Source organism: Anomalospiza imberbis, chromosome 8, assembly GCF_031753505.1.
Source record: "Anomalospiza imberbis isolate Cuckoo-Finch-1a 21T00152 chromosome 8, ASM3175350v1, whole genome shotgun sequence".
NCBI lineage: Eukaryota > Metazoa > Chordata > Aves > Passeriformes > Viduidae > Anomalospiza > Anomalospiza imberbis.
The window spans coordinates 24880035-24905219 of NC_089688.1; the positions used below are offsets into that span (position 1 = coordinate 24880035).

At 40.3% G+C, this 25185-nt stretch overlaps 1 protein-coding gene across 4 annotated transcripts in view; it reads right to left on the reverse strand.

Moving 5' to 3' along the window:
* LOC137478275 (VPS10 domain-containing receptor SorCS1-like) overlaps positions 1 to 25185 on the reverse strand; it is a 261330-nt gene that overhangs the window by 26490 nt on the left and 209655 nt on the right. For all 4 annotated transcript variants that reach the window (XM_068198011.1, XM_068198008.1, XM_068198009.1 and 1 more), the window contains exons 11-19: positions 24405 to 24507; positions 23867 to 23943; positions 22580 to 22671; positions 21428 to 21535; positions 20355 to 20472; positions 18902 to 19032; positions 10699 to 10812; positions 9946 to 10117; positions 1057 to 1243 (exon numbers count right to left, since the gene is read on the reverse strand). In XM_068198011.1, coding sequence (XP_068054112.1) covers positions 1057 to 1243; positions 9946 to 10117; positions 10699 to 10812; positions 18902 to 19032; positions 20355 to 20472; positions 21428 to 21535; positions 22580 to 22671; positions 23867 to 23943; positions 24405 to 24507 — 1102 coding nt within the window. The remainder of the gene's footprint in view (positions 1 to 1056; positions 1244 to 9945; positions 10118 to 10698; positions 10813 to 18901; positions 19033 to 20354; positions 20473 to 21427; positions 21536 to 22579; positions 22672 to 23866; positions 23944 to 24404; positions 24508 to 25185) is intronic.

Here is a 25185-nt window from a genome sequence, read left to right on the forward strand (position 1 = left end):
TTCAAGTGGATATTTGCTCCTGCTCCTCTAGTCCTCATAAAAATCCCATCTCCCACACTCCTGCCTCCCACTGGTTCTCCATTAAAGAGCTGCTCTCCTACCCTGAAAAGGCAGCTGCTTTCATGCTGTGTGAACTAACCCCAAAACTAGTTGTAAAGTGTAGGGAATGTGTCAAATCATCTACACAGTTTGTAGAGTTAGTTTGGTAGATGGCAAACAATATTTCTGTAAACATCACTTCAGGTTTGGGAATTTCCTTTTTTCTCAGTTAATCTGGCACAGAGGTACACAGTGAAAATATAAATAACAAACAAAAAACTCCACTGTATAAAGAAAATTATGGCCTCAAACAAAATCCATTAGGAATGTTACAAAATTTTGATAAATAGATTGACCCTTTGGGTTCATAACCATGTGCTAGAATAAATATGAAAGGATACAATGTTGGTTTTATCCAAGAACTTGGGATACATTTCAGTTGTAAATCAGACCCATATGAAGTATGAAAATGTTAAAAAGAATAGCAGAAAAGCAATGTGAGGATTTTTTTTTTTGCAGTACTATTTAATACAAAGATTTTGGTTCCTATGACAACAGAAACACTGAAAAGCACTGGTTTCCATCCCAGAGGTGGGTGTGTTTCATTAGAGAGCAAAACATGCACAAAGTAAAATTCAAAGCTTTTAAAAGTCATTAAAGATCCCTGGGTGTCTTTGTTGTTCTTGAAGTGTAAGCTTGATAATGAAAGTGCATTTCAGAAAGGGCTGGACAGTCCTTTGAGGCGTCCCAAATTAAACTATCCAAAACTAGAGGTAAAATATGACTTAAAAAGCAAAAGTTAGTGATTAGACTCGATAATCTTAGAGGTCTTTTCCAACCTTAATGAATCCATGTTTCCTCTCAGTCTGGAATCAACAGTCTCTCTGGAGGACAGGTGAACACTCGTCATTTCCCACCACTCTGGACTCAGATGCCAAGTTCCAAATGTCACCTCTAGCTACAAGTAATAGTTCTAAAAGAAAACCAGGAGCTAACAAGGGGTATGAAGATACATACACGTTACATGCAGGTAGAGAACAGCGCTGTCAGAACCCAGGCTGTTTTCCACCAGCACGGTCACTCGGAATATGCCCACATTCTGGTAGATATGCTTGATCCCATCTTCTGTTGAGCTGAGGTTGGCGTATGACACAGCGATGCCGTCTCCAAAATCCACCTGAATGAGGGATCTCTGGAGGTCTCCCTGTGGTGGAAGAGAAAGCATCAAAACAGATTCTGTTTTGCTTTTGAGAGACGGGATCAATGGGGTGACTGAGACCAACCAGAAAATAGTAACAAGGTCTGATGTGCCAGAGAACAGCCTGCACCGACCTGTCAAACCAGGGCTGCTAAAGATCCCTCCCTTTCATGTAAGATGCAGCATCTTGCCTTACCTTTAAACATCCTCACCCCCTAGAAAATCCCCCTCTGGCTCTGCATGGTGCTCATGCTGGCTGTGTTCACACTTGCTGGCTACTGCTGTGGAGCACCTCCCCAGCCTGGTGCACTGAAGCAGTGGCCACTGTCTGGAATGGTGGAAAATTAATAGCTGATCATTAATAACCTTTCAACAAAGTGGCTGAGAGGACATTTCATTTACTTTGGGTTTGTTTCCTCTTCTTTTCTTTCTTCCTTTTTCTCCCTCTTTTCCTTTGAGAGAGAAACAGTCCTCTGGATGCCCAACTTCCCTTCTGGAATGAAAGGTACCCATGTGACTGGATGGCATCAGGCAGGTATCCACACCAGAAAGAGATGTGAATGTATGTGACTATAAGAGGAAATTGTAACAGAACTTTTATATTCCTCATGTACTCTCAGTCTTTTTATAACTTGTGAAGGCAGAAATAGTGGAGGCTTGCTTGAACAGAAAGCAAAAGGATCAGAGCTATACCTGATGGTGGCAAGAGCAACAAAATTTCCCAGATGCTCTCTTTTAATAGACTAAAGTTGTTTTTACACTGCCCTGGCACCCTGCTGGAAGCTCTGTTGCTTCCAAATAGATGAGACAAAAATAACTGTGCTGCTCTGTTGTGGAGAATCCCAAAATGAAGGTGTGACAGGGGAAATGGTCTTAAGAAAAGAGTTATGTCCTTTGCTGACCTGAGTTATTAGAAAGATGTACAGTTTCAAATATGATGCAGTGCTTTGGGCACTCATGTCTGTTTGACTGAGCCAACAGAAGCCACCAAATGGGATTTGCTTCTAGAGCCAGAAGTGAACACACATGACCTCTGAACATCTTTCAGGGGAGACTATTCTTATCTCAAGTCCAGTGCTGGACACAGACCAAATACAGAGATCTCTGAAGTACCCTTCGATGCTTTCCCAGTTCCTCCAGGTCCATCATTATTAGGGTTTTAGTTGTCTTTTCTTACTCAGAAGGAGATGATGTTTTTGAACAGTAAAGCCATGCTGCTGGGACAAAAGCTTTTCACATGGTTAAAACTGTGCCACCATAGTGACCCCGCTGGATTTACCAGCTCTGAGGATATTCAAGGCCACGTTGTTACGTTTTACAAGGCCAAACAGTTGAAGTTTGTTTCAGGTCATGCAATATTCCTCCACGTATCTGAGGCAGCAGGAGAAGATGAAAAGAGTGACAGAATACCTAATTTCTGCAACTGTCAAAATTTGTATTCTAATGAACCTTTTTCTCCTCTTGTCTTCATTTTGTCCATAGCCATGAAACTTACGCTGTCTACAGGTGTAGCCAGGGAAAGGAACCATTTCTAAGGCATGCAAGATTTAGATTTCAATTCCTAGGTAGAGAAGATGCTGACAGAAACAACTGAAAATCAAATTAGAGAAGAGCTTCAGCTGCTGTTTTCCCAGCCTTATTTGTCTTGGCCTTTCCTGTTTTAAAACCCTTTGAACTGGAAACACATTTTCCACTGAGTAAGATCCAGGCTATAACACTCCTCTGAAAATGCCACCTTTTGGAAATCTGACATTAAAAAGTCTAGCTTAGGAAGTGGGAGAGAAAATTCAGGAAAACAAAGAGACTGTGTTTTGACTTGTCCTAATATTTTATCTGTGCCAGGTAAGAGCACGGGCAGAGTGAGACAGGAAGAGAAAGCAGATGAGCCAAAATCCAAACATTTCCCACACAGCCCGCACCTGATTTAAACCAACCCAGCTGTCACTGTCTCTCGTCTCCAGCATCTCTCCACAGCCACTTGCAAGAGGTTGTTTTACCAAGAGAAGTTTTGTTCTGCAACAATTCGATGTCTATCCAGACGTATTGCAAAAACCCCTCCTGTTGCTTTTTCCAGCTTCTCCTTTTTATTTTGTCAAGCTCAATACTCCACAATAGGATTTTTCTGAAGCTTTTAGCCCAAAGTAGGCAGATGCAAAACTCCCTGCATTACTTGTAGGAGACACACTGCTGCTGTTGGAGTGTTTTCATGGATTAATTAATTGTGTTTTCTTTAGATTAACCCCTTTCTCTGCAATCTTGATAAGGGCTTTTGTGCAGCTAAAGGCTTAAACACATGCTGAGCCTTAAGAACTTTCAGCCTGAAAAGAAGCCCTCATAATTAAAAACGAGTTTCCGAGGCCCCATATTAAACCCTTTACCTACCTAGACAACATTAGTTACTAAAATGTAAATCAGAAATTTACTATTTTCTAAGGGATTTTCTCATTAAATTTCCAGGTTTTTGTAAAGTATATACAAAATATTTCTCTCTCCCTCCTGCCTGGTCCTCCTAAGCCAAGTGCACCTTTTTCCTGCATCTTGACCAAAGGAGACTCGAGAGCACACAAGACCTCGAGTTGCCAAAAAACTCTGTGAAGCTTCCTGCCTCAGGGTACATCAAGATACATCCCATACAGTTTGCAACAATATTTTTATATTTTGATTACTTTTATGCAGCTCTCAATATTTTGGTGGATGCAGGACCCTCTCTCTCAAACACACCATTGGAATCATGCCCTGAAAGTTGTAATAATGCATTTGCCTTATTGACTTTCAGTATTTGTATCTAAATGGAAGTATTAAAAAAATGGAACAAACACGGCTCAAGGTTTTTAATTTTGGTTCCTATGTTTCAGATTTCATTTTTAAGTCTTTAATTATGTGCCAACTTCTGTGTCTTCCTGAGAGATGTTGACAATAGATTTAATTATCCTTTGAAAGAAACAGACACAGCTGCTGTTGGAGGTTTTCATGGATTAATTCATTGTGTTTTCTTTAGATTAACCCCTTTCCCTCTTTGGCATTTTCCTGGCACCAAAAGAAATCATTCATCAAAGATATTTTTACTGGAACTGAATATCTACACATGGCATACCTTTAATCAAGAACTGTTTAAAGTATTTTCCTAATTTTTACCAGATACTCAGATCCAATTTTATCAAGAACTTAAAAACATGCTTTCCTGTGTAAATCCTTGCTTCCAAAAAGATGGCCTTAATTTTTCAAATCAGAAACTGAACAGAAAGGTGCCTTTTAGCAGGGCAAATAACTTGATACTTTTCACATGTACTTCTTTTTCAATACCAAATAGTGAATTTTACTGATCACATCATTCATCCTGACTTCCAGTTGTGCCAGCTCAACTCAGCTATGAGCTTTTTTTACAGTACTAGATCTTCTGTGCCCCACAGGAATCAATAACAGCCTCTCAGGATTATGCAGAGTAATTCAACTTGTGTGACTGGAAGTGCATTACAAGACTGTAGTGTGGTGTGTCATCAGGAAGGCAAGGTCCACTTTCATACATTTTCATGGAATTTCAACAATGAAATTAAAAATGCATGAAAGGCTCTCATTTCTCCCAACCAGCTTGTCCTCATCAGAAAATGGAATTATAATTGAGATGACAGTGGTACAGGGGAGGGTACATACTGTGTTTTTTGTGTGTTATTACAGGAGTGTAGTGATGCTAGTAAGATAAACAGCCGTGATTCAGCATGTGCATTGAAAGTTAGGATGAAGGCTTCATATTTCTGAAATCATTACTAACAAACTTGTGATATCAAAAGAGGGAACACAGTGGGATACTGCCAAAAAAAAAAAACAGACTATGCTTTTAGTTACTACTAGCTTTGCATCTTTAATTTGACTATGTCAACAATTAATCCTAATGCTAAGCTCATCTCCAGAAACTTCAGCTGAGTTGAACACTGAGTTGCACCAAACAATAGTGCTGAGGTGGAAAATGTTAATGGCATTGTGCCCCCAGCAGGATCCCCAAGCTCATTAAATGTACCCAAGACACAGTGTACCTTGTACAGCCATGTATCAACATTGTCATTACAGAGAGCCACGGCAGTCTTTAGGAAATTCAGGGCTTCGTTTGTATGTTCATATGGTAAGAGACAGTCCTCTGGATTTATGAGCAATCACTACACAAATGCAAGGCATGGGGGGGTATGAGACAGAAAGGGAATAAAACATCAGAAAGTTTAAGTTTCTTACTCAAGGTCATGCAGAAGGAGCTCAGAGTGCGGTTCAGGAATGAGTTCAGATTGCCTGAATTGCAGCCTGTGGCCTGAAGTGTAGGAACAAATTAGCTTTCCCCACACATTAGTCTAATCCAAACATCACACAGCAGCAGCAAGCAGTTAAAAGCAAGTCAAAATCTACTCCCAGTGGAGTGACTTTGCCAAGTGAGAACAGAGGCAGACCTGGAATGTCAAAGATTTTTGGCTGTCATTTTATCAAGATAAAAAATAAATTAGAGGAGGCAGTTTCTCTGTGAATTATCTGTAATGAAACAGTCAAAGCCCTGAACCTTGTGCCCTGAATGTCTTTACCATCCATTTCCTCAGCAAAGATGTGTGAGCAATGGGATGAAACAAGTTTGAAAGCCATTGTGCTGAGCAGCGTTGCTCTGGAGGCTGCAGCTTTCAGAGTCTCTGCTGAAGCACTACAGCAGCACAAGTGTTCACACAAATAACTCTAACACACAAATAACAATTGTGGTTGTGACAGGCAAGAGACCTACGCGACCATGTGATCAGGAAGGCACACAGAAACAACACACACTTTAAAAAATCCTTCCGTTTTCTACAACAGAGAAGCAAAACACGTCAAGGACATTGGGTTGAATAAGTTACATAGGAAAAGTGCCTTTGTAACTTCGCATTTTGGGTTTATTTTCTTGCTGTCCAAAAAAAAAGCAAGGATTCAGGTTTTTAGGCTGAGAAACTGTTCTTGTTGAATGCTGCATTGTGAGAGGTACCAGCCCTGGGTCTCTGCATGTAGCCCAGGCCAGGACAAAGGATTAACCTTTAAACTGGCAGCATGTTTAAGCAATGAAAAATTTGCATTTAAGCATAGCTAATTTTCTCATGTGCTGTCACGCATTGACAAAAATGCCGTTGGTATTCTGCTTATCTCATAGAAATTTATGAGCAAAATTCCCAGCTTAAGTATGATGCCTTGTGTTTTAAACACTTCCTAAATACTTCATAAAATGCAAGGCATGATAGTTAGTAAAGGCAATAGTGATGATTCCTGGCTATTGTCACCCACTAAAAATACCATGATGATTATACCCAGATTAATTGGACAAATAACTTGTCCAAACCTTTCCAATAATGGGACCATAAATACTAAGTGCAAGGTGACCTTGCAAGCAATTTAGAGGAAGTCATACAAATTCTAAATTCTAAAAGGTTACAGGTGACTTAGATCACTTTTGAAAGATTTTTTAAATCATCTTCAGATGATTTAAATATGACCTGTTGGTTGGGTTTGCTTTTAATGTTATTTATATGCTGCCAGATATAAATGCTTCACAGGAAAATTTCATGTGAATCAGGGTTAGAGAAACTGCGCCAGAATCCCAGCTCTCAGAAATCAGCAGTGCTCAGTGTGCTCCTGGGTTTGGTTCCTGCCCTCCCTCCACTTGCACAGACTTCAGTGATGATTTTCTTTTGTGTCTTCTTCAATAGCAGAACACTTCTGAATGCCTTGTCCTTGCTTCTCTTGAGGCATCTTTTGCTCACATTATGTTTTTGTCAGAATGCACAGTCGTGGCTCTCAGCATCACTACAGGCACAACCAGGCTCTACAAGGAACCACTGTGCTGTGGTTCCTGCCCCTGCATCCCACACCTGTGTGAAAACATCAGCTTTTTACTGCTGCCATTTGTCTCTCCCTGCCCCCTTAGCAATCTGCTCCACCACAGAGACACAGTGAATTTTCAGGGCCTCCAGTGAATCTGCTTCTGCAGTTTGTTCCTCTTTTCAAACCCAGGTGGATTCCTAGATGGAGCAGAAAGCCCTAGAAAGATAACAGGAGTACAAATCTCAAACAGACTCTTGTACCTTGGCTCACCGGCTTCTCTTTTTTTTTTTTTTTTCCCTTTTCCTGCAAATCAAGTGGAACATGGACATGAAAAAAGAGAGCTGGGAGGCTGCAGTGTATGAAACAGCTCTGCAGATTTGAAGGCTTCAAACAAACTGTCTCAGAGGGATACAGGAGATGTTAAGATGCAGAAGGAAAAGCCATTGCTTTTTCACACCCTGAAAGATAACAGCTGTTACTCACACTAAAGAAGGAGTCCTCACCAGGGTGTAGCACTCTTAAAATACTGCCCATCACTTCAGGGGGCAAGGGTTGAATAGGAGACATTTTTTTCACATGTTGTTGCAGGAAAAGATGTGCAAGGTGACATATCCAGCCCTTTTTTAACTTTCCTGATGCCTTCCCCTCAGTTAAAATGAAGTGGCACAGATTTTTTGGATACTGATCATCCTGGATTGTACTGTGCTATACACCTGTGCAGGGCAGAATAAACAGAAATTGGCAAATTCTTGTCTTGTGATACCTCTACCTTGTATGCAAGAGAAAGGAACTTCCCTTTGAGAACCAGGGCTGGAATAAACAATCTCCAGAGATCCCTTTCAACCTCAATTATTCTGTGAAATCAATACCCATTTTATAAAAGGATGCTTGGTCTTTTGATGGGTTGTTTAACTTTTCTAGTGAGTGATGTTTTCTTGTCACTGAACAGTTAAATTGGTAAATGGTTTAGTCTACATGCAGTTTTGCTGCTTCAACTACATTTTGTTCCCCTATAGCTTGCACATAACTGGGCAAATATTCCTTTTTGTTGAATATTTCTTTTGTTGCAACACCCACACAAAGTCATTGCCAGACTGGGTAAAATTCACCCAAAGGTTTTGTTAGTTTCTGTTTAAGTTGACAAATCTAGGAGCAGAAGGTCAAGATTCATCTAACAGGGAGAGTAATTGGAAAGGCTGGAGGCTGATCAATACTGCTTCAGCCCTCAGAGCAATTCCTAACCTCTTCCTTATCAGATACACTGGAAGAAGAGCTCCCTTTAGATCTCCTCAGAACTGACTCACTCACTCATCAAAACATCTGTTCTGTACTCCTTGACACCCAGCATGAGAGAGGCACCGTCTCATACTGGAGAAGGTGTTGCTTCCAGACTCTGGCGCACACTGAAGCAGAGCTGCCAGAAAAGATCAGAATGAACAAAAGAGACAGAACAATGCACAGCGGCTCCCTGTATGACAGAGTGGTCAGGGTTCTCTTACATGATGTGTGAGCTGAAACACTCACAGAGGAAAGAGCAGGACATTTGTCCTGAGTTTCCCACACTGTGGGTGATTGTCTCTCCCTCTGACTATTGGCATAATTCTTTGATAGTTTTGTGACTGGCTATTCAGATCGTCCATCTCCTTCTCCCAGTCTGTTTTAAAACTTTGCTCAGAAGAGAAAGGTGATGCAGTGTGCTTTTTTTTACTTTTTTTTTTTTTTTAAGCTTGGAGACTGACTCTTGTTTTGGACCTCTTCTTTTCATCTTTAAATGCAGAAATCAATAATTTAATCAGGTGAAATTATATGTTCCCACTGTTATTACAGCACCACAGTAGCAATGCTGTATGACTGTCAGTACTGAAATAAAGTGACCATATTTTGTAGAAAATAAACATTTGGGTCAAAAACTGTTTCAGGCTAGATATGATTTATCATATGGTATTGCCTTTACAAATCAGGACACCTGTTTGCCGGGGAAAGCATCGATAATAGAGATGTAAAAAAAAAATTCTTTCCTCAGAGATGACATTTACTATGGAGAGGGTCAGAAGTAATTTCCTTGAATACTCTAAACTATACTCTAAATTAAAAAGGGATGTACATTGTCCCTTGAATACTCTAAACTATAAAGGGATTGTTCCTTTGTGTTAAAGCATATTTGTTTTAAGATTTATTGGCCAGTAAGAGAGGAAAAGGGATAGAAGTTTAAAGAAATCAAATTAGATTAGGGAGCAAGAGAACTTTGTGAATGTTCCTGCTTGTGCACCAGCAATCAAACACAGATAGAGAAGTGCTGAAAGAAAAAAGAGGTGAAAATATTCAAATACTTTTTTTCTGTGGAGGGAGCAGAACAATGAAATACCAAGATAAGTTACAGATATAATAAAAACACAGATCAGAGCCCAAATCAGCTTCACAATAGCAATGAATTTCAGACTTAATCCTGCTGAGGACATCTTGAGATTTCACCCATAAATGCCTAAACAATATGTACCAACTTGTGTGATGGGGACCCAGCTGCATGTGTACTATTTGTCATCTTTGGTTTAAAGTGAGTGGAAATTCAGTTTCAAAAAACAGCAGGAAGCAAAAAACACAGTTAAGGGTGGGGGATCAGAATTCAAACCTGCAGTCTTCAGTTCTCCTGTGAAATTCCCAAATTATACCAATTCCCACTTTTGTTCAACTTCTGCCAGACATTACCCTGGGCACCACAATACCATGACAACCCTTTCATCTCCATACATTTTGGAGCACACTCCACCCAGCTACATCCCAGCCGTGACTGACTTTATACCACCCTGTCTTGCTTCACCTCTTTGCAAACTTTTCCTGGTGCCAGTCCCACTCAGATACACCCGGGGTGAAGGTCACCCAGAGCCTACCTCCTCCAGCTGCACCAGGAAGGTGACGTTGTGGCCCTGCTCGGCCGTGAGCCGGCCGTCGGCCGTGACGATGCGGAGGCCCTGGGGAGGTTTGCCCGGGCACTGCTGGGGCTTGGCCGTGTAGCGCTCCCGCACCCCGTCCGTGCAGTTGTTGGAAACAACCTTCCGGTACCTGTAATGGCATGAGGAAACCCTCAAGGGCTAGAACAATAAGAATGGAAGCAAAAAGCAGATTCTGCCCATCTTTCAGTGTACAAACCCTCCAAACACAGCTTGGGTTGCTTAGTTTGCTTTAATCACTTGCATCAGAAATGAAGTCTGCCAGGATCTTAACTTAAACTACATCTTCCATTGACTTCCAAGAGGGCCAAAAACAGTCAGCATTTGGACTAGCTGCCCATCTATTACTTCACATATGCATCAGTTCCATCTCTCTCCACTAATGTATCTTCCAGTGGTTGTGCCTCACCCGATCTCACAGGATTTTAAGGGGAGTCTTTTCAGAAACATTAATGATTTGACCTTACAGTCTCCCCTCAAGTTTTTTTAAGGCATCATATTTCAGAGAAAAGCTTGGGCCACACATGATGGAGATCTGGAGTGACAGATGTGCAACCCAACAGAGGTGGTGATGAAGGTGTCCCAGGGTCTTCAGCCAGCTCTGACACATCTACAGTAGGTGTAATCTGTAGTTGTCATTGGGTTAAATCCATACGGATGCTCTAGTTAAATAAAGCCTGGTGAGCCACTTACCCAGTGCTGTTGAGGTAACTCTGTCCAAGGCTGCAGTCTTTTGACAAGGAGGATGGGTTATACCAAAATGCTGGTAAACACTGGCCATTGCTGTGGCGTTCATATCCATAATCACTGTTGTGACATGAAAAGAAACCATCACATAAAACCCCAAAAGAACAAACACGGTATTAGCTCATGCTCTCTGCTGTTAATACAAGCTTTGATTTTCCTCCATCTGTTTACTAGGATTTCTGATTTTACTTTACTGACAGAACAGATTCTTCATTCCACTTCAGCTTTTTTAATTGGGGTAGTTATCTTGCATAAATTCCAGTATAAAAAACAAGAACCAGAGCAGGTAGTTTATGAGTATTGCATCAATTGTTCTCTTTCCACAGACTAACAGTACCTCTTAGGATCAAATCTAGGCTCAAATATAAAAAACCAAAACCGAACCAAACCAAACAATTCAAAACCAACCAAAAAAAAAAAAAAAAAAAACAAAAAAAAAACAAAAAACCACCAACCAACTGCCCTCCCAAAAAAAACCCCAAAAACCTCAAAAAACCCCAGAAATCTAAGCTAAGTTAAATCACCGCTGTCTCAGTCATGTCTTAGAAAACTGAAGGGCTAAAAAGCTAATTGCATTTGGAAACTATATCACACAGGATGCAGAGGAAAATTTACAGCCCTGAGAGAGCTCTCGCCTGAAGACATTAACAGCACATTTGGTCATAGGAAAGAATTCTGTCATCTTCAATTCTCTTTTTGCTCGGAAAAGGAAATGCTACCAAAAATCACATGCTAGAAACAGCAAGTCAAACTTTAGTATTTTGTCACAATTTGAGTTTAGCTATAACTAAATTTTCTTTGGTTTCACTAAAAACATTTCAAATTGTTTCTGATTCCAAATAAACAAAGACTCTATAAAAAATGTTATTGCTGGGAAAAAAAAAATCCAGCTAACAGAAAACCTCTTAATCAGTATTCCATTCACATGTAGGTCTACTTTCCAGCCATTGAGTAGTGAGGACTGTTTGGCTGGATAATCATTCTTATTCCTTTTACTAAGCCTTCTCCATAGCTCATAATGGAGCAGTAATGGGATGTTGTATCTGAGAACTGCTATACAGAGTCCACCAACTCCATTCCAGTATTCCAGTTGCAACACAATCCTTGATCTTAAAATAGCCCTTTTCTGTCAAGTATTTTTTACTTATTATCTTTAATTATCTTTATCTTTTACTTATTATCTTTATACCTATCAAGTAGCCTGATTTTCCAAGAGAAGAGTGGGGCAGTGTTAGATTATGTGATTAAGGGCTCATATTTGTAGATGTATGTAAAGAAGCAGAGAGAAAAAAGAGATGGAAAAAACACCTGATCAAAGTTAGTAGAGCCCCTGCTCCAGCTCCTCCCAGAGCTGTCACAAGACAGCCATCAGTCCATGGCCAGGGTAAGACCTGGCAGGTCATCAACAAGAGAGATATTTATAGAAAAATATTAACAACAAGAAGAGTGTTTAACTTAATGAAGACTTTGTTCAAGTGTCTTGGAAAAGCACGATGATTTAAAAATAAGATGTAGTGAATGACTAGTAAACAATGCTAATAAGCTTGGCACCGGTCTAAGATATAAGACAAAGATGAAAAAAATGAGACAATGTTTTATCTTTGTGAAGTTTTTTGTAGTGGTTATCAAGAAAAGACAGCAAAAATAATTCAGTCACCACATTTTACTTCTGCTTCAACTTTTTTCTTCTGAATAAAGAAAAAAAATGTTTTGAGGCAATCTTAATATGGCAAAATTTAAAAGATGACATTAAGCAAAAGGAAATTAATGCTGCTTATCACTTAAGAAAGCTCCTAAACATATACTGGACTGCATGACTGTTCCAAATGAACATTTTGGCAGCTGTGGTGCTTGCGGTATCTACAACAAGTAATTGAGAACATACTTTAGGAAACAGCAATAAAGTAGATGACCTAAATGGTCTTTTCCTCTTTTTTTTTTTTTTTGACTGAATTTTCATCAATCTATTTACTCAGATGGTTCCAACTCAGTGCTGCTTAATTGCTTTGGAAGCATTAGCCAGCCAATTCTCCATTGCCATGTGCTTCTATAATAATCCTTGTTGGAATAAGAACACTATAGCTGCAGAATACACTTTGTAATGAAGAATAACACCATTCTGATTTGCTTGGAGAAAACAAATATTTACATACAAATGGGACTCTTGTATTTTTGTAATTCATTTGTAAACACTCTGCAGCACTGTATTCCTAAGTTATCCTGTGTGACTCTAATTAAAAAGCTGTAATACTGTACACACACACAGTGTTCTGTAATCAGGTGAAAACAAAACAAACTAATACAGTGAAATCAGTACTCACAATCCAATTTGATGCAGTAGTCTGGGCTTTCTTACTATGCACATGTCTAGATTCAAGCTACTGTTTTGCTTACTATTCCTACCTGTAAATCTGGGCAAGCCAAGCTGGACTTAACTAGTTTTGACTGTACTTGGATCATATTTCTCAAAGTCAAGAGAAAGAAATCCTAGGATTTTCCACAGCAGAAATAGTTATAAGCACAGAAGTTTCACAGTGTTGTTTTCAGGCTTGCAAATCATCTGGCTCATTAAGGCCCCACAGAAATATCATCCCAGCAAATGACATGAATTGCTGCTCCATATCCCTCCACAGATGCAGCAGCCACCCGTTCACCTCTGCAGTCTTGGAATCTAATGAATTCCTTGGCTACAGGCTGGTGCACGCAGAACACTGATGCTGACAATAAATTGCTGCCTACAATTTGGCACAACGGGCTTTGTAGCAATCAAGAAGCATTACCATCAATTGGATGTCCATAGCACGAGCCAGTACAGCAAAGTCTGGAGATGAGGAAGGCATCAGGCTCAGCCTGCAATCAGCTCCCCGAGTCATTGCCTGGGAACTGGGAATTGGAATTTGCATATATTGATGATATTTTGTGCCTGCCTGAAAAGAACTCGGATGACACAGATAATGTATCTCCTAAAAAGGAGTGGAGCATTTGCCATCAGGGATTGCTTTATCAGTATGAAGCAGCCTGTCTTGTGGCTGTCATTGATTATGGTTTTACCCTTTTACTGGTTTAAACTGGAATTCTATTTGTCTTAGTCAAGTAGAACTGCAAGTTCTTTTCTGTAATTAGATACAAATTCATTCCAGAGGTTTCAAATCTCTGCTCAATGCTCATGATAAATTCCTTTATCTAATATTATTTTCACCATAGGTAATAATCAAAGAAAAAAAATCCCCTAAGGAAGTTTGTAATTTGAAAAGAGACCTCACAAACATACTGTTTGGAAGAACTGTTAATTCACATGAAATTATTAAAATCCTACTGCTCTAAGATATAGAAATTACCAGTTAATTCAGATGAGTGATTGCCATGTTCATAGCTTCTAAAAATAAATATATGACTTAGCATGTAATCATAGAAATTCTTTAAGATCAACAGCTTCACTTTAAGGTCAGCTATGCCAGAAGCTGACAATGCTCCTTGTATTTTTGCATGCTGAGCTTTCCAAACATTTTGGACATTTAATGGGGTGGAATTGAGCTATCTCTGAAATAGTCACCTTTTTTCCGCAGTTTGCAAAAGCCCTGGTGGGAAGAAATAACTGTGGCCACAGCACAGGAAATGTCTCACCACCTTTTTATTCACTTAATACCATTTTCTAATATTTAACCATGATGCAAGTGTAGATGTGTATTAAAGGGGAGCTGTGCTTGTTCCCCAGTTCTACAGGACCTGACATGGGATTTAACTCAGAGAAGGATGGATTCAGCTACAGTCTGAACTGTAGATCTACAAAGGTGTACAATTATAATTGCATTGCAGTATTTGGAGTCAAGCTGTACCAGCTTATGTTAATATGGAACCTAAAATCCCCCAAATCTTTCCAGTAAATTCATGCCTGGTAGGTAACCAGCCCTTAAAGATGCAGAGATGCACTGTAGATTTTGCATAGTGAATCTGCATTTTCTACAAGCACTCCAAATGAACTAAAAATTCATTCTAAATTACTATTTGTTAGCTCACCAAGCCCATAACCGAAGGGTGCAAATATAGGTGTATTTCAGAGATGGCACCTGCACAATCTGAACTGATGGCTGGTGACACACAAAGCCAGCACACCCAGTGTCTGTGCCCTGCCTCCCTGGGGTTTGTCAGAACACTCTCTCCTGATGCAGGACTCTGATGTTTTAGCATAGGAACTCACCCCAGCAGGCAGGGCTGTAATTTAAGTGCCAGAGAATATAAAAAGAGCCAGCCAGATCCTTGCTGATATCATAAATAAGCAGACCTGATTCCCAGTTGCACTAAGGCACCTTTGTGCCTGTCTGGCTATCCAAAACCACTAGCACCAGTATCAACAGGCTCACCCTCCATGAAGGTGTGAGGTATGGGAATACTGATAGAAAAAGCTGTCAGTATTAACGACAGAGGGAGGACTGACAGAGGGACACTTAGAGTTCCTATTAAAGGACCTGGCAGACAGGTGGCTGAAGGATGAACACCACCAAAGGTTTCCATCTGTGTCTAGGAGGCGTTTCTGCTGATGAGATATCGCTGCAATAAGGCTCAGGCGGCAGGAAGGAGCACAATGTGAGGAAAGCGGGTAAATTAATGCTTTAATAACACCCAAGTAACGGTGCCATCCATTTACCCAAATCAGTGAAACGAAGGAGGAGATTCTCGTTTCTAGGCCGTTGCTAGGACAGACTTGCCGAGGGCTCCAGCGCGTCCAGGCTCCCCCATTCCTGAAGCGCTGTTGCCCTCTGGCTGCGAGCCGCATTCCCTGCACGGAGAGCCGGCTCCTGGCCCGGCCCTCCGGCTTCCAGCCCGGCAGGAGTAAAGGCTGTGGAAGCCCGGCATGGATAGAAGCTGTGGAAGCCCGGCATGGATAAAAGCTGTGGAAGCCCGGCATGGATAAAAGCTCTGGAAGCCCGGCATGGATAAAAGCTCTGGAAGCCCGGCATGGATAAAAGCTGTGGAAGCCCGGCATGGATAAAAGCTCTGGAAGCCCGGCATGGATAAAAGCTGTGGAAGCCCGGCATGGATAAAAGCTCTGGAAGCCCGGTGTGGATAAAAGCTCTGGAAGCCCGGTATGGATAAAAGCTGTGGAAGCCCGGTATGGATAAAAGCTGTGGAAGCCCGGCATGGATAAAAGCTCTGGAAGCCCGGCATGGATAAAAGCTGTGGAAGCCCGGCATGGATAAAAGCTGTGGAAGCCCGGCATGGATAAAAGCTCTGGAAGCCCGGCATGGATAAAAGCTGTGGAAGCCCGGCATGGATAAAAGCTGGCTGCTGGCAGCAGAGCCCTGCTTCCAAGGCTGGAGGAGCCACAGGCCCTTCTAATGTCACTCGGTTTTGTTGCTGCGCAAAACAATAAACAAATGCGCCCTTTTCCCTGAGAAAGGAGTACCAGTGGGTTGCATACAGATATGAAATTAATCTGGAGTTCTGTGATATTAAAAGGAAAAAAAAAAGCATTAGAAAATTTTTGTGGTTTATACCTGCTATTTTCCCCCTGAACTGATAAAAAAGGACTTGCAGGATTAACAGCAATAACACTTTTTCTCACTTTACCTAACCAGAGAGATACAATTTTTTACTCCAATCTCTGACAAGCTCAGATAATAAAATTTTCTCCATATAAATTTACTGTTTAAACACCAACGACAACACAATGACAGGGATTGTTATTTTCTTCAACTCTGTATACAAACATGGGTTCTGGAACCACTGACAATGTAAAAAACTGTCCAGCTTATTTCAGGATTCAAAAATCAGGTGTGGGCAGCTAAGGAGCTTCTCCCTATCTGGGGAATAGATGTCTCTTTCAATCTCTTTCAATTAAGAACCCTGCCCGGCCAAAAGAAAAAAAAAAAAAAAATTCAAAAGTGCTGAAATGTCATGAGTGAGGATGATGAAAGTGCTTTTTTCTTCCTGAAAAGGAAAGAACTCCACAGAGGGCACCCTTCCGCAGCAAGAATTCATTCCATGACTTCCTCCAAACCTCGCCCCACCTTCTGCAGGGTGAATTGGCACTGAAGCCTCATGCAGAGTTCAACAAGGCTGGCACTGGAAGTTACAGTGGTGCAGCAGCAGCTTTGCCTTTCTTAGCAGACAGAATTGCTTTTTTCTCTCGGCATTTTCTTTTCTCTTTTTCTGTCCTTCTCTGGCATATCTATGTAAAATTATGCTCCTGATGAGTATGGTTGGCAAATGTTTCTGAACTGGATGCTTAAAGCAGTATTTCAATCTTTTTTCATCAGAGGCAGTAGGGAAGGAAGCTGAAATGGACAAAGTAGAAATCCAAGCCTCAGGACCGTAGGAATAACTTGAGCTCAGAGAGAAAGGGAGGGGATCACAACAGTCTGATCTATACCAAAACTGATTCCATGAAAGAAGAAAGGTCCTTGGTCAGAAAGGTCCTAATTCTGCCTCTTCCAACAGATTTGAGGCATCTCGTTCATGCATGTGAACTGTTGTACATGCCCAGTCATCCAAGCTTTCTCTTAGAGATTCTCCCATAGCCCAGCAGAGCCTTTGGAGAAAGTTTCCTTGAGGTGAACATTAAAGAAATAAAAGCATGCTTCCACCAGCAAATGTCACTGTGGTACTTTTGTTCTGTACCTAGCAGCAAAGTTTTATAGTGGCAAGTCACAAAGTCAATTTTAATGAAATAAATATAATCATTCTCAGAGAGAAGTGCTGGAAGGAAAGCATATTTTTATCAGAAGTTTCAGGTATGTGTGTCCCTTACAAGTGCCAGGGATTTAAACACTAATGGACTGACTTTGAGTCAATTGCATCAACTATTTTATAAAGCCATGAGGTTGGCTCAGCATTGTACTGCAAGCCCTATAAGAGGGTCAAAATCTTCAGGGAATTTCCTTGCTTTTAGTGATGGTTTGGGGTTTTTGGTTTGGCTTTTATCTTTTATATCATATATCTCTTGTAAATTACATATATATGATATATACATATCATATATCTCTTGTAAATTACAAGAGAAATATGATTGAAATTATTAAAATCCAGGAGCTTTGGACACCTAAATGACAAACTACACACAGATCTCCCTAGTAAATAACTACATGGAAAATGAGGAAATCATCAAGAAACCATATTGACAGAATCTATGCCAAAATATGTTCATAATTGTTATTTTCTGGAGCAAGAGAACTGACTTTTTTTGACACAATATAAAAGCCTCCTGTGATTCTGTGTTTTTATACAGAAAAAATATTCTATGTTTATGTAGGAGTGAGAAGGGAAATGCTATAAACTTCTATATAAAATATTGATGGGATGAACCTTTTCAGGATTCACACAGCAGATTTTGGGTTTAATTACTAACATGACATAGATCTGGGTGGGTGAGGCACAAAGGGAGTTTATCAGCACTGCCAAGCAGCCAACATTTCTCTCATCCAAAATACTAAGGAACTTGCAGACTTGGAGAAAAGAGGTAAGAAAGAGATTTCAATAATGTGGTTCCCTGCCTTTTTTGTGCAAATTGCTGTGACTCAGCAGTAATATTGAAATGAAACCAGCAGCTGAAGATTTTATCACGCCATGCATAACTCACCAATGGACTCTATTTCCCATACCAAACATCAGAGAAGAAAAGGCTTCAGAAGATTAACTCAATTCAGGAAGGCAATGTCTGCTGGATACTGTCAAACATGATGGTCCAGATGTAACAAATGACCCAGGAATTTATTTCCTAGATATCTGATTCTAGAAGCTGAAGGCATACTTTGCATATGCATATATTTACTTTCACTCATATATACCTCACCTCATATATGGGTGTATATGTTAAGAATTTATTTTCTTTTTTACACAATGCTGTTATATGTCTTCAGACTACTCTCAGCCACCCTTGGCCATTGCTAAGGTTAGATGTGCTAAATTGACCTGTTACCTTACTGGTGCACAGAGCTGTGACCTGGAAAATGGTCTACTCAGCCTGATTTTGTGGGAGCCTTAGGAGATTACAGATACCTATTCCACCTTTCCTTCTTTTAACACACCTGCACGATCAGGGAGCAGCCCATTTCAATACCTGCACATTTATTAATTTCTGCTCTCTGCAAGTCTCTCTAAGGATCCCTGCGGTGCTGTGTGAGAGCACCCAGTCCTTCTGCCCATCGCTCACCAGTCAAAGTCTGCCTCTGTGCACACGCAGGGCTCCGAGGTCATAGCCCCAGCATATTTCCCTTGCATGCATTTCTTCTCTGACTTGCGCTTCCTGTAGATCCTTTTTGCTCCCATGATGCAGGCTTCTCCCTGGAAACAAAACCAGAAACATTTCTTTGACGCCCACCAGGCGATTTGTGTCACCCGGTTTTTCCAAGCCTGTGCAACGGGAGGTGTTACTCAAGGGAAAAGGATGGGGAGCCAAATGCCATCTCAGTACACTGGAGTTAATTAGAGCTCCTGGAGCTCTAACTGAAACTAAATCAACTTTTCTAATACACACTAAGAAATTATCTGAGATTACTTATATATCTTATTCAGTTCTGAATAAACACAGCAGGTTTATTTCTTTGGTCTGCCCTCTCTGGGAATATTTTCATTCCGTGGAGTCTCACTTATTACCTTTTATGCTGTTAAAATCATTATGGAAAATTTTTTCACGGCTTTTATTTGATGATTTGATGGCATGAAACAGAAGGGTCTGAATAGCAACTGGTCTAAAATGCTGTGCTTCCTTGAATTTCAAGGAAGCTGTACTGATTTTCAGCATCTAAAGATCTAAGTAATAACTGATATTTTAAGTGTAGAGTTGTGCCTTGTGTGAGCAGCTAGTCTGAGTCAAGCTAGTTTCATTTCATATTCATAATTAAATTATTGCCCAGCAATATATATACAGAAAGGCAACCTTTGATGATATAAATGTGTGCTTTACTCTAGACTTCAGTGGAGCCTGTGGTGTTTATATAACCACAGAATTTGGGCCATATTTTATTCTAACCTGATGAAACATAGACTGTTGTGTCTTGGCAGAGCTGGGAAGGTGCCCCGAGGCAGGTGCAGGCACTGTGCAGAGCAGCTCACCTTGCTGGGCATGAATTCTATGGTTCAGAGAGTGATGCAGCAGCTGCATCCAGGATGCACAGGGCAGGGCATGGGGGCCAATGAATTGGGGATTAAAGTGCCCAACTCACACAGCAGAGAGAGACAGAACAGGAATGAAACCAAGTGAGCAAGAAATGAGGCTAAGAGGGCCAGAAATGGGAGAAACATGCAGAACAACTAGAATGGTCTTAAGACACTGGCTCTGAAGGATGAAGGAGAGAAAGGAGGTAAGGATGGGGAATATGGATGGGATGTGTAAGAGTGAAGGAGTTCAGTGGCAGTTCTTCTGCTGTTGTATTGTTTCAAGTCTGCATAAGCCTGAGGTAATAGTCTGTGTTCAGGATGACACCCAAAAGACAGCTGCTCATCCTTCAGGGATCACAGAGTCTCAATCTGAGACAACAGAACAGACCCACCCAGTAAGGAACGAGCTGACGCCAAACTGTTAGGAAAAGATACTGGATTGTGCTGATCTGAACTGTAGGATCATTAGCTACTTCAGGTCAGATCCCAGCATCCTCACTTCTCACCTGGCTATGGAGTTGCCAAGGTCTGTAGTCCTCCTCTGCACATCTCCGATCAAAGATGGACTTGTAGTCTACTTTCACCAGCTGCCACTCTGAGCGGTGGCTGAAATGTCCAAACACACTACAGAATGCAGCAGGAAGAGCATACAGTAAAAGGAAGTCTGGTAGTTACAGAGGTACAGCCACCATCATTTCCAACAGAGATCAATTGCTTTAAGAGTGAGAGTCCAACTCATTTTCACTGGACTGAAAAACTGAAATTTAGCCCGCTAAATATCTATAACCCTATTGGAAACTGAAAAATTGCATGTAGCTTTCATTCTGTTCACTAAGACCCTCCCACTTATGACAATATCCAAAATTACTCAAATTGAAGAGTCAAGAGAAGACTTGATGTAAAGCTGGAGACAGTAATACCTTCAAGAGTTTTATTTGAGTTTTAAGTTTTGGGAATCCCTTCCATGCACATTAAAATCAGAACCTGAAGGAACATTCTTCACACATCTTTATTAGCTCAGGTTAGTTTCCAAGCCACGTATTCTGCTTATTACAGGTTTCAGATAAAATATCACAGTTTCTGGCATACTGAGTCCAGATTTATGCATCATGCAGAACTCAGCATACCACATTGAAACTAAACATAATTTTTCATGAGTCAGCCTCGAGGCAACATTTTGTCATTCATTTTACAAAAGAATGTCTTCACTTATCTGTGTCTCGTTAAAAACAAAAAAAGAATGTAGCAGCAAAAACACAGTTATAAAAAATACCTCACCATTTTTCTTTCAAATATTAATATGTCAACAATAACTCTGCTTTATATCACATTCAATTTGAGGAGTCAGGTTTCATGCTGATAAGCTAAGTGATAATATGTTTGCAGCTTGCAAGGAACAATGTTGCTAATCCCTCAGTCATATCACAAATAAACTGATGATTTAGCAACAGAAGACTGCACACTCCTGGCTGCAGATTGTACTTCGTTTGGTCCCTAACCAGAAATGCCACTGTTCCAGAATACAATGTGTGGCTCACCTCCACAGCATCATCAGCATCATTATGGCATGCTCACTTACGTCATGATGAGGGTTTCCTCTCCAGGCTCCCCTAAAACTCCATCTACAAACAGTGGGAGGGATGTGAAACTATACTTGCTCCAAGATCTCCCTTCATCAAAACTTAACCTAGAGGAGAAAGCAGAATTAGTGTTTTCTTTCCTTACTATCCTATTTTACACAAAGGGATTCTCTAGTCCACTACAGTTGCTATGGAGAAGTGGAAAACAGCTTCTCTTATTTGATTCTGATTTTTTTTGGTCCTTTAAATAACTATTTTTTGGGGAAGCATCATAAATCAGAACACTGATCAACCTTGTCTGGCATCATACCACTAACCCATGGCCAATATTTAAGTGGTAGAAACTAGAATTTATGTTAAAGATTGATGCTCAAAGGGCAAAATGTAGCCTAAGCATAAGATTTTTTAAAAAAATAAACAAGTGATTTTGAACATCTGGTTTTTGAGTCCCCAGTATAAAACATTTGACGTTAGTTTTCTGGAGGATGACAGTTTCTTCAGACCAGCAGTCCCCCCTGTGGGGAGTGTAAGTGAAAGCCTGGACCCACTCATCATTTTTAAGACTTGGGTCTGGGTGTTTCAGATTCTGATATGACACTAACTGTGGGGGAAGTAAATAATGCAGAACAGCACAAAGCTATACTCTGCCTCCTCACTCAGGAATGCTAACTGCACTTTTGCATTATCAGTTACATAACCCTGAATGTATTCAACAAAATTCTGGTTTGTAAGTGCTGCCCGCCACACAGAAGGCAAGTTCATCAATAATTTTGAAAATTAGGACTACTTTGGTAACTTAATGAGAGACAAAAGCATAAACTATATATATATGTGTATATATATGTGTATATGTATGTATATATATATATATATATATAAAATAAAAAACAAATCCAAAAAGCCAAACTGTGGTAAATCAGGAGTGTTGTGTAATTACACTGATGATATCTCAGACCTGCCAAGCCAAAATGATGTAAACTGTAATTCTGTAATTTCCAGGATTTCTTAGCTTTATCTGACTTAAGGTTTGCCACTATCTTAACTAATACTTTCTAGATTAGAGCTGCAGAAGACTGGATGCATACTAAGTGCCTACTTCCTGGCATCTGAAGAGAGGGACAGCAGCCATTTAGCACAAATGGAGTCATTACCAGAGGTGTCTGATGGGCAGAGATGTGTGTTTCATGGCAACAAGTACTCCACCTTGATCCAGGTACAGAACACTGTGCTCTTCCTCAAAGATCTGGAAAAAAAAAGTGTTTATTCAAACCTATTATCCTTAGTATCAAGAAAATGTCACAGTTCTTTAAGTAGGATCATGTAACAGGACACTTATGTGCTAGGAAAATTATAAATTAGAGGAAATTATAGATATATTTCCTGGACTCAGTTTTTTATTGTTTGGGTATTTTTCCCCACAGTTTTTCTAGGTCCATGGAAAATTCATTCTTCCCTTGCTTGACAGAAAGTTAGAAATATGATTTTTTTGCTAGGATCAACAATTTCCTTCCTTTCGATGACAAATTTTATTTTAAAGAAGAATTTCATGTGTGTGCACATGTCTGGCCCCATCTCAAATAATTGATTTAGACAGAAAAATGAGGCTGGTCAAACACTGCAAAGTAATTAGATTCCTGGATTATCAAATATTGGAAAATATTTTCTCTCCCTGTGTCTTTTTTATATTAACTTTCTGCAAACATCTGCTCTACAGTCTGTACAGCAACATTTGTTAGTCTGAGAAAGTTACTCTTTGTCTCCATGACTTGATATCCCATTCAGAAAATAGGAATAACAGAATTTCCTGATCTGAGGATAAACACATTAGAGGGTACTTCTTAACAGGTGAGACTCCACTATTAGGAACTGGATATAATTTCATCATCCAGTCTCTTTCCACAGGTAGGTAGCTTTGGAACAAGGTGAGCTGAATTTTGTCTTTTTCTGAATTTTGACTTTTTCTGCAAAATAATCCATTTATGTAGGCAACAAACTTTGGATAACTCAGCTTAGGTGAAGTGAGTCTCAGCTGAAGTGAGAAAAATTAGACCAATGAAACTGCTGATTTTTGGGTAAGTATAGTCATGGACAAAAAGAAAAATAGTTCAGTTGGCACGAGGGATTTACAACAATAAAAGGTAACACTTTCTCTCCTCTTATTATTCATAATTTATTCTGTTCTCTTTGCTATGGGGTTGAACTGAAGTCAAACTCTGAGTAGAATAATAAAAATAATTTTCTGTAATATGAAGTCAAACAGCATATTCAGTCTTTCTCTTTGAACATCTGTGTACCTTTGAGAAGGGAAGTTTTCTCTTTCCTCAAAGGTTTGCAAAAAGCTACCCTGAACCAAATGAAACAAAAGCAAGTGACAGACTGAATCTGCTTTTACGACATTTCCTGATTTGTATTTAAACCAGTGATTCTGTGTCATTTACCTGCCTCCAAGTGTTCCCAGCATCAGAAGTAACAAACATGCTGATGTCATTGTCTGATAGCTCAGTGCCTATATTACCTGTAAGATGAGCACTGGTTAGTGAAGGAACCCTCTCAGAAACAGCACAATAAGCAAATCAGGGGAGTAAATGTAGTTATTTATTTTGCAGTTGTAGAACTTCTGGGTTTGTGAGGAAAATGAGAGGGAAGGGGGAAAAGGGAAGGCGTTTCAGTTTGAAAAAATGTATAAAAGACCCAATATATACAACTCTACACACCTCTACATGCAAAGGAAATGCCCTTATTTGATCTTATGCTCACAGGAGTAGAGGGCTAGACATGATCTCCTCTGTCCTGAAAGCCAGTTTCCATAAAAAGCATATGACAAGCTGAAGGCCCATAAGGATTTTCATTTGACAGCCTGCCTCCTTTCCCAATACTGGTGGTGTGACACTCCAGAGGCACCCAACACCCTCCACAAACTCCAGAACTTGTCCAGGTTTGCGCATCAAACACAGGGAATTTTAAAATATTTCATACCTGAAGCTACAATAATACTGGGGGCAGTGTCTCGGCTGGCGATGTTTCCTGAGGTGTAGGGGTTGTCTGAGACCTTCAAGTGAAGATGAAGGGAGCAATAGGGCTATGGAGAAAGGGGAAAAAAAGTAAAAAGCAGACACAACACAACAGAAGCAATGTATGCTCCTATTTCAACAGGCTTAGAATCATACACCGTCTTTCCGCATTTCTTCCTAATCACTGTGTTCAGTAACCCTTAGATGGGCATAGCCACTTTGCCATCATTTTCTGACTCAACCCATTCCCAGTGGGAAACTGATACACCAGGCTGAAACCCTCTTCCAAGGGCCACATCTTTGAGGTTGTACCTCAAAGAAGGGGACCAGGCTTGCACAGGCAGATGAGACTACCTGAGGCTCCTGGCTCCTACTCTGAGAGAAGCAATCATGCAGATTGATGCAGATATTAAATGACTCTGAGCAGCACTACCCAAGCTATCTCTGAAAAAAAGAAGCAATTTAACCCCACTGGTGTGGTGCTGAATCACCACTAATTAGCCAAAAAAAAAAACTTATTTCATACCATTTCTTAACTCTTTTTGACATATGACCGTTCTGAAATGCATTGCAATAGATACAAAGAAGTACCAAGACTGGAAAGTGTTTGTTTCAAGTTTAAAGCAAAGCTTCATTGCCCATCTGGATGTGACCTTTAAGATTTCAATACAAATAAATCCATGGAAACCTTACCTATTTGCTATTGATTTGGTATGCTGGTTACCTGGTTAAGACAAGAGTGGTAC